Source organism: Dermochelys coriacea, chromosome 2 (genome assembly GCF_009764565.3).
Source record: "Dermochelys coriacea isolate rDerCor1 chromosome 2, rDerCor1.pri.v4, whole genome shotgun sequence".
Lineage (NCBI taxonomy): Eukaryota > Metazoa > Chordata > Testudines > Dermochelyidae > Dermochelys > Dermochelys coriacea.
This window is the reverse complement of record NC_050069.1, coordinates 189965745-189980848: the sequence shown is the minus strand read 5'-3', so window position 1 is coordinate 189980848 and position 15104 is coordinate 189965745. Positions and strand designations below refer to the sequence as shown.

At 36.5% G+C, this 15104-nt stretch overlaps 1 protein-coding gene across 3 annotated transcripts in view; it reads right to left on the bottom strand.

Annotated features, from left to right (window-relative positions):
• Positions 1–15104, bottom strand: part of LARS2 (leucyl-tRNA synthetase 2, mitochondrial) — a 114417-nt gene that overhangs the window by 79654 nt on the left and 19659 nt on the right. For all 3 annotated transcript variants that reach the window (XM_038392130.2, XM_038392131.2, XM_043508881.1), the window contains exons 4-5: positions 10741–10832; positions 6843–6903 (exon numbers count right to left, since the gene is read on the bottom strand). In XM_038392130.2, the coding sequence (XP_038248058.1) occupies positions 6843–6903; positions 10741–10832 (153 nt within the window). The remainder of the gene's footprint in view (positions 1–6842; positions 6904–10740; positions 10833–15104) is intronic.

The following is a 15104-nucleotide window of genomic DNA, read 5'->3' as shown; positions in this document are numbered from 1 at the left end:
ATAGAATACATGTTAAAACACCACCATATTTACAAAAATGAAATACTCTTTTCATTTGCCTACTGCATGTGTTCCTCAGTGTCTGTGACAGATTTAGAGACAAATAGCCACCAGGTTGTTTGACAAGTTTTTGAGGGGAGGGATTCCCCCCTCTTCTTTCTTCCTCCCTCTCAGTTTTCCATTCCTCCTTTTGTCCACTGGCTAGTCACAAATGTATCTGTTACTTTTTGGTGAAAGTATCTTTATCATTGTTTATAGTTAACGTTACTTTGCTATCTCAGGGATGACACTCAATGCTACAAACATACCACTGTTAAGACTGCTGGACATAGAAGGAAAAATGTAGTCTTATCCAGGAATTTCCTTTCTTAGGCCATTCACGCCCACCCAGGGAGAATTATGCTGTAGGAGTTAGTATAATCAGTTAATTGGCACCTTACCACTATTGTCTGAAGTTCAGTTAAAAGTTCTGTTGCAAACAAATTCTCAATTTAAACGAATAAAAGCATTGCTAATTTAAAGTTAAGTGTGGTGCAGCTTTGGAAGCTATTGACTCTGGTTAGGGTTTCCAAGAGGAGACTTAGGGTTCGTCTACATAGGAATAAAAGACCTGTGGCACCGTCACAGCTGGCCCAGGTCAGCCTACTCAGTCTGGCAGAGTTCAAAATTGCTGTGTAGACATTCAAACTTGGGCTGGAGCCCAAGCTCTTGGGATCCTACGAGGGATCCTGAAGCCCAAACATCTACACAGCAATTTTTATCCCCACAGGCTTAGTCAGCTGACCTAGGCCTGCCAGGGGTTTTTTATCCTTGTGTAGACATACCCTTAAAGTCCAGCCCAGGTCAAAATTCTGGCCTGCTTCCAGGTGTCGAGGGAAGAAGAGGAAATCCACATTTAAGATTGTTGCATATGCAAGGATCTAAAGAATCCTGATGCAAGATTCAGTTCATAAGTAAAGGACGAACTGATTTTCAAGTGCCTTATTTTATAATGTAATCAATCTTCTATAACATACCATTTTCTATTACCGAACCACAAACTTAACCAGTGTGCATTAAAAAAAAAAGAAAGAACACTTTTGAAGTTTACCTTTAAGCTATTTCCATGAGTATTATTTTTTAATATCAGCACTATATGGAGCCTGAGAGAGAGAGCTGTTCCTGCTGTGAGCCCAGCTAGGTTTTGTGAATAATACATAACTTGACTAGAGGGAACCCAATTCTTAATTTATTAGTAATGACTCTTTTCTAGCACATCCAAATATCAAGACAGTAGCACTGCACTTGCACTTCCTCTTATTAAGGGGAAACAAACAAAAAAAAATCTGGATGCATTTCTCCAAAACATTAAAAAAACAACAACGGTTTTTAACATATTACCTGTCCATTTGGGCATCATATGGCTTTTCTGATACCCAAGTAGAAACCAGATTGCGGGAAGTAAAATAATTTCCTGATTTTCACAGATCTTTAGCGATTGACCAAACTACATTTCCTACCTAGCCGTTAAATATTTGTTACTGAGGTACTTGCAACCTACTTTTTCATGTGTTGTTTACATCGTATGCAAAGTTCATGCAGAATGCAACTCTGAGCTATTTTACTCCCATACTAAAAGCTGCGGAATGTCAAGAGTTTCCTTTTCTATTCAACCATATATAGCATGATTGTTATCAAACCAACATTTCTACAGCAGCATTTCATCCACTTTCCAAAATGATTTACAACCTCATAAAATTATATTTACACTACAAACCCAATATCTGTAAGTAGCCCAGCTTGAGTAATAAAGCCCAGATCCTCAGCTGAAATCAAAGGAACTATGCTGACTTAGCTGAAGTTGTGACTCTAAATCTTTAACATGGATGTAAAGACACAAGTAAGTTTTGGAATAGCCTTCCAAGGGAAACAGTGGGGGCAAAAGATCTATCTGGCTTTAAGATTCTACTTGATAAGTTTATGCAGGAGATAGTATGATGGGATAATGTGATTTTGGTAATTAATTGATCTTTAAATATTCAGAGTAAATAGGCCTAATCCCCTGAGATGGGATATTAGATGGATGGGATCAGAGTTACCCAGGAAAGAATTTTCTGTAGTATCTGGCTGGTGAATCTTGCCCATATGCTCAGGGTTTAGCTGATTGCCATATTTGGGGTCAGGAAGGAATTTTCCTCCAGGGCAGATTGGAAGAGGCCCTGGAGGTTTTTCGCCTTCCTCTGTAGCATGGGGCACGGGTCACTTGAGGGAGGATTCTCTGCTCCTTGAAGTCTTTAAAACATGATTTGAGGACTTCAATAGCTTAGACATAGGTGAGATTTTTCATAGGAGTGGGTGGATGAGATTCTGTGGCCTGCGTTGTGCAGGAGATCGGACTAGATGATCAGAATGGTCCCTTCTGACCTTAGTATCTGTGAATCTAAGTAATGACCATGATGGAGAAGAAAATTAGCAGGTATTGCATATACTGTTAAACGTTTACTGCCTGAAGAACATTTTAAAAAGGTCTTTTTAAAATGATCAAACTACAGAAAAATATCAGTCAAAGAATTACTGTATTTTAAAATTTACAATGAGGAGGAAAGGAATATTATTTTTACATGAAAATTATATGAAAATTCAGCATGAACAGATTGAAATGGTTCACGAATAAGTTTGCATGGAGAGTGTATTCTAGGATAAAGAGAGTTACAATTTGATAATTTATCTGGTTCTGAATTGGTGGCTTGATGAGAATGTGCATTCATTTTGATGGAACCCAAGATGGAAATAGAGGGAGTTCTGTCATAAAGTCTGCATCTTTTGCTGTTGGTGATGTGTTTCTCTGTGAAAATTTTATTGACTAGTTCTTAAAAAGAAAATGTTTAAAAAGTCAGTTTATACAGTGGCAGGAAGTTGTCTGTACAGTGGGAGGTAGTTGTCTAGTATAATGGTATTTTGGAAGAATCCTATTGCCAGGAGACCCAAAACTCTGGTTACTTTGACAACAACTGGTAAAGCACGACTACAATGCTTTTGACTCTTTAAAGTCTCATAGAGAGTGTTTATCAAACATGCAGCTTTTGAAATCTTGGTACTCTGACAGATTGAGAAATGTTATGCTCCGCATAGGTTTCCAGGGTATTCTCTCTCATCGTTGCCCAGCTTTGAAGGCAGTGCCCTTACCAGCAGCAGGACAGAAGTAACCCCCCTGCAACAGTCTTGAGATCCTCCCACACTGACTGCCTTTTGGGTTTGGACTCACATGATTACAACACCTGAAATTTCAGATGTAAACATCTGAAAACATGAAACTGACTAATTTAAAAAAAACCCTGGCCGTGAAATTGACCAATATGGACCCTGAATTTGGTAGGTCCCTACCTATGACAATGCAACTAACAACTATTGTTTCATGCCCATTAAATTCATCAGAGCAACGCTAGAATGAGGAACACAGGTTCACCAGACTTATTATGAAAACGATATTTTTTATCCTAAAAATGCATTTTAGGCACTCTATATCTACAATTCTAATATCTTCTAAAATGTTGAGCTTTAAAGTACCATCAACTTTATATATGACCTATATTTCCAAAATGACTAGTGATTTTGGGTGTCCTGCTTGCAACATCTTAAAAGAGCTCAATTTTCAAAGGGCAGGTGCTCAACATCTCTGAAAATCAGATCTCTAAATGTCTCAAATTGGACACCTAATAATTGAGGCATTTAAAAATCACCAGAAACTTTTGAAAAGTTTAGACTATTACTAGTATTTCACTAATTCCATTAATTATTTTATTTAAAATACAGGTAATATACTAAGAGATCTGAGTTACTGGCTCTCTAAAATAACATTGCTAAATTTTGATAATGTTATAATGCTTATCATGAGATCCTTCTGTATTCTATCTGTACAATTTTGCTGACTACAACATGCAAACCAAAACATTAAAAGGTATCTTTCAGGTTGTGACAGAAACTAATAAAAACAAAGATACAAGAGGCTGACCTCTGGCAGCTAGTCACAATAGGAAAGCTCCGTATCTACTTCATAGCTCAGTTCAATAATAAAACCACAGCTGGGTTCCACTAGTCTTTGACAGGAATTTGCAGGAAAGCCAAAGATAATTTTATATTTAGTCAGCTTCTTAAGCACAGCCATGCATATTAAGTATTAAAATTCCATTTTTATTAACTTCTTTTTTTACCATGCTCTTCTCGTGTATATTTGTTATGTGTCATGCTCTATTGAAATTAAGTAGGTACATATTTAAGCAAAATCAATAAATTTCCACTAAAAAAATGGAAACTCCTGTTTGACAAAGAGCCATGGATAACTTGATCGACCCATGATAAAGACACTTTCCCCATCATTTTCAGGAGATGAGTTTCTGGCAATGTCAGCTGATTTTTTCATTAAATAAGTATGTATCTTCATTTCTAAGCAGCTGTTCAGGCCATTAACATCCTAGTTAAATATTTGCAAAGGACCAGCCATCTGAAATTAAGTAAAAACAAAATACTGAACTCACCAGCTTGCTTTCTTCTATGTAACAACTTCTCTATGAATTTCAATTAACTCTTTTTAGCCTGTTTCAGAAAATGTCCCTAAAACGTTTAAATCACCCCATCAATGCAAGGGTTGAAATAGACTCTATGCCAGTGTCACTGACCCTGCCACAAGTATTGAGAGACCTCTGAAGCATCAGCAATTAACAAGGGGGCATATGTTTAAATAAGCTGTCCTAGGAAGGTGAGGGCAAAGTTCACAAACTGGCCACACCAGGAAAATTCGATGGGACTCACTTCACTCAGTCTGACAACCCTATCTCACAACCATCATATACCCTTCCCATTTCAGTTTCCAACATCCCAGAAATAGCCAGTTTTATCTATTAGCCAATGTCTTAAAGTTATATAAAAGATCTAAATAGTAGATGAACAATCTTTCAGGAGACGTAAGAACATCTGCAATAACTCTTTAGGATACACCACAGTAGGCCCACAAAGGTTTAATAATTTGAAAAGTTTCCTCATTACATGTATAGAAATCTCTCTCGGACATGAGAAAGCTTACAAAAGCATGGAAACATTTAGATATGAACCATGTGTTGGGTGAACTTTCCTCTCTAGACTGTTCTTCCCAAAGCAACTTCTTGGCTATGCAGGGGAACTGTAATCTCTCTAAAACAGCAACAGTGATCTCATTGCCACATGCGGTGGCACGATTCTGAGACTTTAGCCATATAACTAAGCATCCTTACCTCTAAGGCTAATGAAAACAGAGGGCAGGTCTTATAGTGGCATACAGAAAACAAATCATCTCTCTTTTCAGAGCTATAGTCCTGCCATAAAAACCCAAGGTTAACATCTCTGCCTTTCTATGCAGAATCATATTGAAGTAATAATCAAAGTTTACCACTGAGAATACAAAGGTAGTGAATAACTTCAATCTATTGGTAAATGCAATAACCCTGCCATGTACGGTGCTTCAGAAATAAATAACATTTTCATTCTTATCTCCATAATTGCACAGTCTTTTGATTGATTTTCTTTACCTTAAAAGCCTTCTCAAGCACTTCTGTTTTAAATAGATCTTCCAGCTTCCAACGTGCTTCCCTCCTACCCTCTCTCCCATGATGATACAGACAATTATGATAATACAGGCTAGTGCTTTACAGTCTCTTAAACAGAATAATCCAGCATTTAAAGACACTATTTTTGAACAGTTTCTTCACTCCCTGCACATGATAAAAATGTGCATATTAAAAAAGCACATCTGAAAATATACATCTTATAATGCACAGGAGCCCTGCCTGATTCAATGCACATTTTATGAAGTGTGCATTGGGCCATACACAAATCTGTGAACTAGACTGATACATTGTATATATTGTGCAAGGCCATACATACATCATATAGTGTACATTTCCAATGCACACACCTAAGACAAAAGAGAAGAGACAGGGTTAATAAGCAAAAATGTCTTTCTAACTTTTCCTTTCCATCTCTGATCTATCATATCTTTACATACTTTTAAAAATTAAAAACACATTAATTCCTATCAGGAATTTCATACCACAAACTAGTATCTGAAAAATATTTAAATGGAAAGCCATTTATCCAACAAACAGAAAAGGTTCCTAAGAGCACTTAGCTTTATTATTTAGATTACTTTTAAACACATTTACTGAAATATGTAGTACAAGTCCTTATAACAATTTCTTACCATACATGGACTTAGAACCAATTTATGTATTAGCTATTTTATCCTTCTCTTCCACAGTGCCATATCATACTAGGAACATCACTTAGCACTCTTTAAACCAAAAGACATCATTTAAAAAATTTAGATAGCAGTGTCTTTTAAAAAAGTTTAACTTTTTGTTTACTTTCTGATAACCACAACCACAGAAAAGGAGGAAAAAAACAGCAAATTTCTGCTTACAGGTAATATTTTAGGGCACACAAACATAGGGCTTATAAAAGAACTATTGATACAATGCCTTAATTATGGCATAGTGAAATTCTACTGTAGATGGGCAAAAAAGCAAAGGGAAAAATTATTCTAATGCAAAACTGAGATGAATGCTAAAAGAAAAGGAGTGTTTCCTTCATCCCCCACATTATGCGGAAAAGAGTGTTAACAGTGAGTATCTCAAAAGGGGGAAAGCTTGGCAACTAAATTTTCCAAATTTGTTTCAAGTTAAATTATGGTGTGTAACAGTCTGAAGCAGTGACCATCCCAAATTTACGTATTACTCAGTTTCTATTTTACCTAAAATTATACAGATTCCATTCTGAATAGTTTTCATACATAAACAAAACAAGCATATACTTAAAGAGGAAAAAAAGCTTACCCGTTCCCAGCTAAAAGACAGACCTAGTGCATCAAGCTGCTTCCTCATGTGTTCAATATTACTGCAAAAGAAGAAAAATATGAAACAATTAAGAGTATTAAAAATATTCCTAACTATTTTTGATTATGTAATACATTTGTTATCAGATGCTTGTAAAGCTCTTTGACCCTCATAGGCACTAAAGAACTGCTAAATATTACTATCCTATATATTCAGTCCAACTGAAGTAGTTGTTTAATAGGCAAATCCTTCTTATGTGACCACTTTAAAGGCTTCCTGTGCATTTTGGTTCAACCTTCAATGACCACCTATACTACACACTGATTTTTACTTGAGTGTAATTGAAGAGAAGAGGACAACTTTTAGTTTTGGAGAAAATGCTTTCCCATTATTATTTAGTATATGTATTGCAGTAGAACCTAGAGACTCCAGCGTCACAGTGCTACAGACTGTACACATACCTTACAATAAGACAGTCCCTACCCCCAATTGCTTAATCGAAATATAAGACAAGACCTATCAGGAGAATACAAGAAACAGACAGAGGGAGCACTGGGTAACAATGAGATGACAGTTATAAGTGTAATGTGTTGTGACATCTTCTTAACTGCCTTACCACTGCTGAGTGATTTGTAAGCATGATGGCAGTCACATTTAAAGGAGAGATTTGAAGGAAGATAACGCAGTGGCATTGTGGATATTTACAGGCAGCTCCTCCCATTTACTAGGAGTAGCATGCAAGAAACTGCAAAGGAATTTCTTTAAAATTTTAACTAATATTGGCATTATTTGCTCTCAAGTCTTTTCACTGAAGAGAATTACCACAATATCCTCCCTTTGATGGTGGTCAGTACACTCCCCCCAGTGCATACAAGCCTGCACACCAGTATCAGAACACAGCTGCTCTCCACCAGTCCTGGCAGAAGGAAGTGAAGGAGGATTCCCAAATATGCACCTCCTACATGGCATAACAATGTGGAACATAATCAGATGGTCATAAATATTTACATTTCTATGGAAATTAAAGGTAAGAATTAACATTTTGGAAATTTTTAACTTTTTATTTTGGTTAGGAAATACTCTGGTTTAGTTAGAGGGAAAGGATGGTACAGTGGCTAGGGTACACACCTTGGATTTGGCGACAGCCACACCAGGGCATTTGCTGGTATAAAAGTGTCATTAAAAAAATTACACCACAACTGACTTTTATACAAAAGTGTAGACCTGGCCTTAGTTTGTTGTGTTTTTTAAAAGAGGAAAAGATACACACACAGTAGACAACTTAACTGAGATTCATTTTTAATTATTTACATTTAGTAGTTTTATGATGTAGTACAAATAAAAACTATAGGAAATACAAATGTGGTTTTAGTTTCAGTATATTACTGTAAGCAATGAATTGTTAATTTGTTTTAAAACAGTTCTGTTATAATAGTCCTAGAGTGTTTAAATATTAAACAAGTTAATAGCACACATGTTTCAGTATTAAAGAGATTTACGGAATTGACTACTTTGTCAACAGAAACTATGATGCAAGGAAAGTCAAAAAAGCAATCAATCAATTTTTGAACCAATAAAAAAGAGACTAGACAGTGCAATGTTAAAGTTGCCTATTTAGTCCTGATATCCCAAGGGGGAAGCGAAAATAAACTACGAAACGCTAAAGATAAGGCTTCCATAACAATACTAGGACTCTCACATTGAACTAATAAATGCAAATATGTGCAGTTATTTTAAATGTATAGATAGCTTACAGATAGTATACACAGTGTGGGCAAATTAATGTTATTACAAGAAGCTTAACTGTATTTTTTTCTGAGATTTATGGACTCAACTACATAAATATAAAATCCTTCATTAGCAGTTTACTCTTAAAGGAAAAGAGAAACAAAAACTGCCCAGTCTGAGTTATTAGGGAAGAGGCACATCTAAAAATAAGAGGGCAGCAAAAATAGAAGAAACCCAGGTTCAATTCTCTGATCCACTACGAACTTCCTGGGTGATGTTGGGCAAACTACTTAGCCTCTTTGTGCCTCAGTCCTTCATCTGTAAAATGAGGATAATAAACAACTTCCCTACCTCAACAGGGGTGTTGTACATTAAAGATTGTGGGTACTCAGATACTACCATGATGGGGGCCATGTAAGTACCTTACACAGCCTTGCTTTGAATTCAGGCTACAGTAGGTTTAGTAGAGGGGGTGGGAAGAAGATGGTGATCACCAATTTACTGCCCAGCTTCCTCAGAGATATAGTAAAGCCAAGTGTATGTGCAATGGTTCTATGAGCTCAGCAGTCTACAATTTCCTCTAACTACCTTTATGTAGTACATAATTGACTGTCTGCCATGCATTACATATAAGGCCTTCTTTTGTTCCATCTCTGGAGAATAAAAAGAACAAAAGCCAATTCCTAGTGTTTTGCTAGATGGTAATTTGTTTTCTTCTATATTCTTCTCCAGACAATGTAGAAAGAAAATGCAAGCAATAAATATAATGCAAATAGCATAAATTACCAATGCACAGTATTAGTTATTTCTAACAAAATCAATTTGACTTCCTTGCTTCCTCTAATATTTTAGTGGGTAAGGAATTAAACAATTTCAGTATCTGTCCAAGTGAAAAGGTACGGGGCAGAGGAGGTTTTCAGAGAAGGGAATAGGTCAAAGTAGAAAATGAATAAATGGCCAAGTCCACCATACCCTCTAGGTGGTAAACAAATTAATTGCAAATAGGAGATCTGTAGACATATCATCTACAAAAATTAATGTTGATTTAGTCAGAGAAAGTTCCACTCAGTATTATTAAAACAAACAATCAATAAGTAATAGGAAAAGGAGAACCCAATTTTGAGAGGTTCTGAACATTCATCACTCCCACTGAACTTAGTAGGAAATATAGATGCTTGTCACTTCACAAGGTCAGGCCCAAATGAAGGGCCAATCATCTTCCAACCCCAATTTGATAGTGAAAATGTCAGCAAATCGAGCTAGAGAAGCCATCTTCCCTCAGTTATGTACTCTACACTAACAGTTTTCTCCAGCATAAACAGGTTTGGATTTATTCTTATCTCTGATTTCAGAGTTTGGAAAATGTCACAGTTATAATTAGGGCCCTACCAAATTCACGGCCACGAAAAACGCATCACAGACCATGAAATATGGTCTCCCCCCATGAAATTTTGTCTTGTGTGTGCTTTTACCCTATATTATACAGATTTCAGGGGGGAGCAGCATTTCTCAAATTGGGGGTCCTAACCCAAAAGGGATTGCAGGGGGGTTGTGGTATTGTCACCCTTACTTCTACGCTGCTGTCAGAGCTGGGTGGCTGGAGAGTGGCAGCTACTTACTAAAGACCCAGTTCTGTAGACAGCAGTGCAGAAGGCAAGGGTGGCAATACCATACCATGCCATCCTTGCTTCTGTGCTGCTGCTGGCAGTGACTCTGCCTTCAGAGCTGGGCTCCCGGCCAACAGCCACCGCTCTCCAGCTGCCCACCTCTGAGGCAGCGCCGCTGCCAGCAGCACTGAAGAAGTAAGGGTAGCAGTACTGCAATCCCCCCTACAGTAACCTTCAAACAGCCCCATATAACTCCTTTTTTGAGTCAGGACCCCCTACAATTAAAACACCGTGAAATTTCAGAATTAAATAAGTGAAATCATGAAATTTATGATTTTTAAAATCCTATGACCGTGAAATTGACCAAAATGGACTGTGAATTTGGTAGGGTCCTATTTATAATATGCAGCTACTATGTCTTCTACAACTTGCGATCTGGAGTAGATCACATCTTGAATTTATAAAATCACAGTGATATATTTTCGCTTTTAAAATTTAACCAACTGTACAGTTCATTAGGTACTTATCAAAATCACAGTATAAATAAAGTAGATAAAAAATACCTTTGTGTCCAGTTTGCTGGATGCAGCCCATGTTCAATTGCAGCATTTTCTGCAGGTAACCCAAATGCATCCCATCCCATTGGATTTATCACCTGTAACAAAAATGAAAAATGTTATCCTTTGTCACTCTCTGGAATGGAGTTGGTAACACCTTCAGGGCTCAAAATAATGAACTGTTTCACACTTCAGCATTTGCTTTCCCTTATTTGAGTCACTCCAAAAAGGGCCACTGGGACTAATTCAGCTTTAATGGATATATGAGATATGTTTACCTGCTGTAGTTTGGTGACATAGGGAACATGAATGAGGTAGGAGTAGTTAATCTATAGATCACTCACATAGTGCATCATGGTCACTATTTCAATAATGGGTTAACAATGACAATATCAACCCTCTGCAATTTGTCTAATGTTCTAACTATACCAAAACACAAAGCAACTGACATTACGAGTTGGAAGAAGCTGTTGTAATACAAATCATTGTGCTAGAAAAAGGTGAAAAGATGAAGAACAAGTGTGTTTGGACACAAATTCCCATATCTGAGAACCTGTTGCATAGCTCTAGATCAGATCCAAACTGGAGCATGCCTGTTAAACCAAAATAAAAAAATTGGATTAAATGAGAAATGGGGAAAGGGAAAGAGCTTCAAATAGCCCCAAATAATATAGGCAAAACAAAACACAGAGACCCTAAAAAGTTTTCAGTAAATTTTGTGAAAACAATCTTGGGAATTTTGCCTGAAGATTTTTATAAACATTATTTTAGAAAGATGACAATTAAATGACAACTGAAACAAAACAACAAGGTTTACTACAGAAACAAAAATACTGATTTAAAGTTGTACAACCTGTACATAGCTTTGCTACTGATAACTAACTGATCAGTAAGCCAGCAGCACAGTATATTCAAGAAGCATTTTTCTTTTTCATAAGGTTTAACTTAACATCCCAGTAATGTTGCCATTAAATGTGTCTAGATAGTACAGTGATAGGTGCTTTGTAAAAGAGACAGAGCTTCTTACCATATTAAATATGTTACCAAATTCAGTAATTATGACCTATTACATATAAAAGATTAGCAGCGGCAGATGATAAGAATAGTATTTAAAAGGTTTACAAGACATAAAATTTGACCTCCCACCTAAATAATCATTATGCAAAAATCTCCCTGGGTTATTTTAGAAGTCTGTAAAAAAAAGAGGAACAGTTAAACAAACAAGCCAGTAGTGTAAATGCCTAGTGAAGTGACTCAGGAACCCAGCAGTGGTAATATCAGAAACTGAATATGAAGACAAATCTAATACCTTCATCTGGAAAAATTAACTAATTTCTGAAGTGCAAGCACTCCTTTTCTTATTATTTTGAGTTATTTTTATGCTTAATTTTACATAATCCACCAAACACGTGAACAAAAAATGATCTCCTGACTTCAACTGTGGTTCTTTTCATTTGAAACATACAAACAAACAAAAACAAAAAGCACCCCCCTTAGATATTTATATGGTGCCTGCAGCACCACCTCAGTATATAAGCATCAACATCTAACGGATATTGTCTCCCCAACATCCTGTGTTTTAAACACTGATTAAAAACTAATATTTTATTCCTCTGTTGGTGCACCAGCTCCATCAATGACATTAGAAGCAATGTGCCCGGTTCTGGAAAGAATATTTGTTCATTAACTGTGACTCAAGCTAGCACAGGGAGTTCCAGAGCATAGATTTACACAAAAAACAATGCACTAACAAAGCAATAGGTATTGTATTTTTTGTTGTAGCTTTTCCAGTTACCAAGCAGATTTTTAAACTAGGGCTGTCAATTAATCACAGTTAACTCACGCGATTAACTCAAAAAAATTAATCACGATTAATTGCACTTATAACAATAGAATACCAATTGAAATTTATTAAATATTTGTCTATTTTTTCTACATTTTCAATATTTATTTCAATTATAAAACAGAATATAAAGTGCACAGTGCTTACTTTATATTATTATTTTTATTACAAATATATGTCCTGTAAAAATGTTAAACAAAAGAAATAGTATTTTTCAATTTACCTCATACAAATATTGAAGTGCAATCTATTTATTGTGAAAGTGTAACTTACAAATGCAGATTTTTTTTGGTTACGTAACTCCACTCAAAACCAAAACAGTGTAAAACTTTAGAGCCTACAAGTCCACTCAGTCCTTATTCTTATTCTGCCAATTGCTAAGACAAACAAGTTTGTTTACATTTACAGGAGATACTGCTGCTTGCTTCTTATTTTTAATGTCACCTGAAAGTGAGAACAGGCGTTTGCATGGCACTTTTGTAGCTGGTGTTGCAAGGTCTTTACGTGCCAGATATGCTAAACTTTCGTATGTCCCTTCATGCTTTGGCCACCATTCCAGAGAACATGCTTCCATGCTGATGATGCTTGTTAAAAAAATAATGCATCAGTTAAATTTGTGACTGTACTGCTTGGGAAGAGAATTGTATGTCTCCTGCTCTGTTTTACCCACATTCTCCTGAAAACTGTAACCAACCTTTTTTGTCTGAGTAATTGGCTCCCCAAGAAGTAGGACTGAGAGGACTTCTAGGGCTCTAATGTTTTACATTGTTTTATTTTTTAAATGCAATTTTTTGTACATAATTCTACATTTGTAAGTTCAACTTTCATGATCAAGAGATTGCACTACAGTACTTGTATGAGGTGAACTGAAACTTTTTTTGTTCTGTTTTTCACAGTGCAAATAGTTGTAATCAAAAATAAATATAAAGTGAGCACTGTACACTTTGTATTCTGTATTGTAATTGAAATTAATATATTTGAAAATGTAGTAAACACCCAAAAATATTTAAAATAAATGGTATTCTATTGTTTAACAGCATGATTAATTTTTTAAGTTGCTTGACAGCCCTATTTTAAACATATCCAGAAACAAAAACACATTCTCCACTTCCCTAAGATTACAACCATTTGATGTTGAGACACATTTTGGGCCGACACCACATAACAACAGCCCTTTAAGCATGCTGGGGCCATTCAAAAAATCAAAATGGCTGGTATAAAATAGATTAAATTAAAATTTTGCTTAACTAAAAATTCTGTTAAATGTTTTTAATGGGGTTTCTTTTTTAAATGGGATATTGAAGGTAAGCATCCTCTCATCAATTCTTCCTGACTGTTGTTTAAATGTTGACGAATTTGGAATGGAAAGAGCAGTTACATTTGGTGAAATAGCCTTTTATTCTACAATTCTCTCCCACCTCCCATTATAATCTCCATCTTTCTATACAACTAGAAATGTGCCTACAGTACACTTCTGAATAATTGCTCTGGGTCCAAGGGCCAATCTGTATCTGGCCCTGGAAGGGTGTGGAAGGGCAGCTGAGCAGGAACAATGAATCTTTCACTGTTTGCTCTGCTGAGCAGCCCATAATCTCAGTCCTCATGATCCCCAAGTGCAAGGACCAGGAAAATTAGCTCCTCTGTTGGCTAGACTCCCCAGAGTGGCTGTGTGATGTTCCTGACCGGTGCACAAAGAGGGAGCATGTGCAACATTCTATTAAAAGGGAGTCACAGCCATTGTTCTTTCATGTGTTTTTCTCAGTGGCCCCAGAAACAGTTTGGCCGAGCTAGCTAGTATGGAGCCCCCTCCTTATGCATCTTGCTTAACAGCCACAGCATAACATTATGTTGGATCATATTAAAGTAAAAAGAAAAGGAGTACTTGTGGCACCTTAGAGACTAACAAATTTATTAGAGCATAAGCTTTCGTGAGCTACAGCTCACTTCATCGGATGCATTTGGTGGAAAAAAACAGAGGAGAGATTTATATACACACACACAGAGAACATGAAACAATGGGTTTATCATACACACTGTAAGGAGAGTGATCACTTAAGATAAGCCATCACCAGCAGCGGGGGGGGGAAAGGAGGAAAACCTTTCATGGTGACAAGCAAGGTAAGCTAATTCCAGCAGTTAACAAGAATATCAGAGGAACAGTGGGGGGTGAGGTGGGAGGGAGAAATACCATGGGGAAATAGTTTTACTTTGTGTAATGACTCATCCATTCCCAGTCTCTATTCAAGCCTAAATTAATTGTATCCAGTTTGCAAATTAATTCCAATTCAGCAGTCTCTCGTTGGAGTCTGTTTTTGAAGCTTTTTTGTTGAAGGATAGCCACTCTTAGGTCTGTGATCGAGTGACCAGAGAGATTGAAGTGTTCTCCAACTGGTTTTTGAACGTTATAATTCTTGACGTCTGATTTGTGTCCATTCATTCTTTTACGTAGAGACTGTCCAGTTTGGCCAATGTACATGGCAGAGGGGCATTGCTGGCACATGATGGCATATATCACATTGGTAGATGC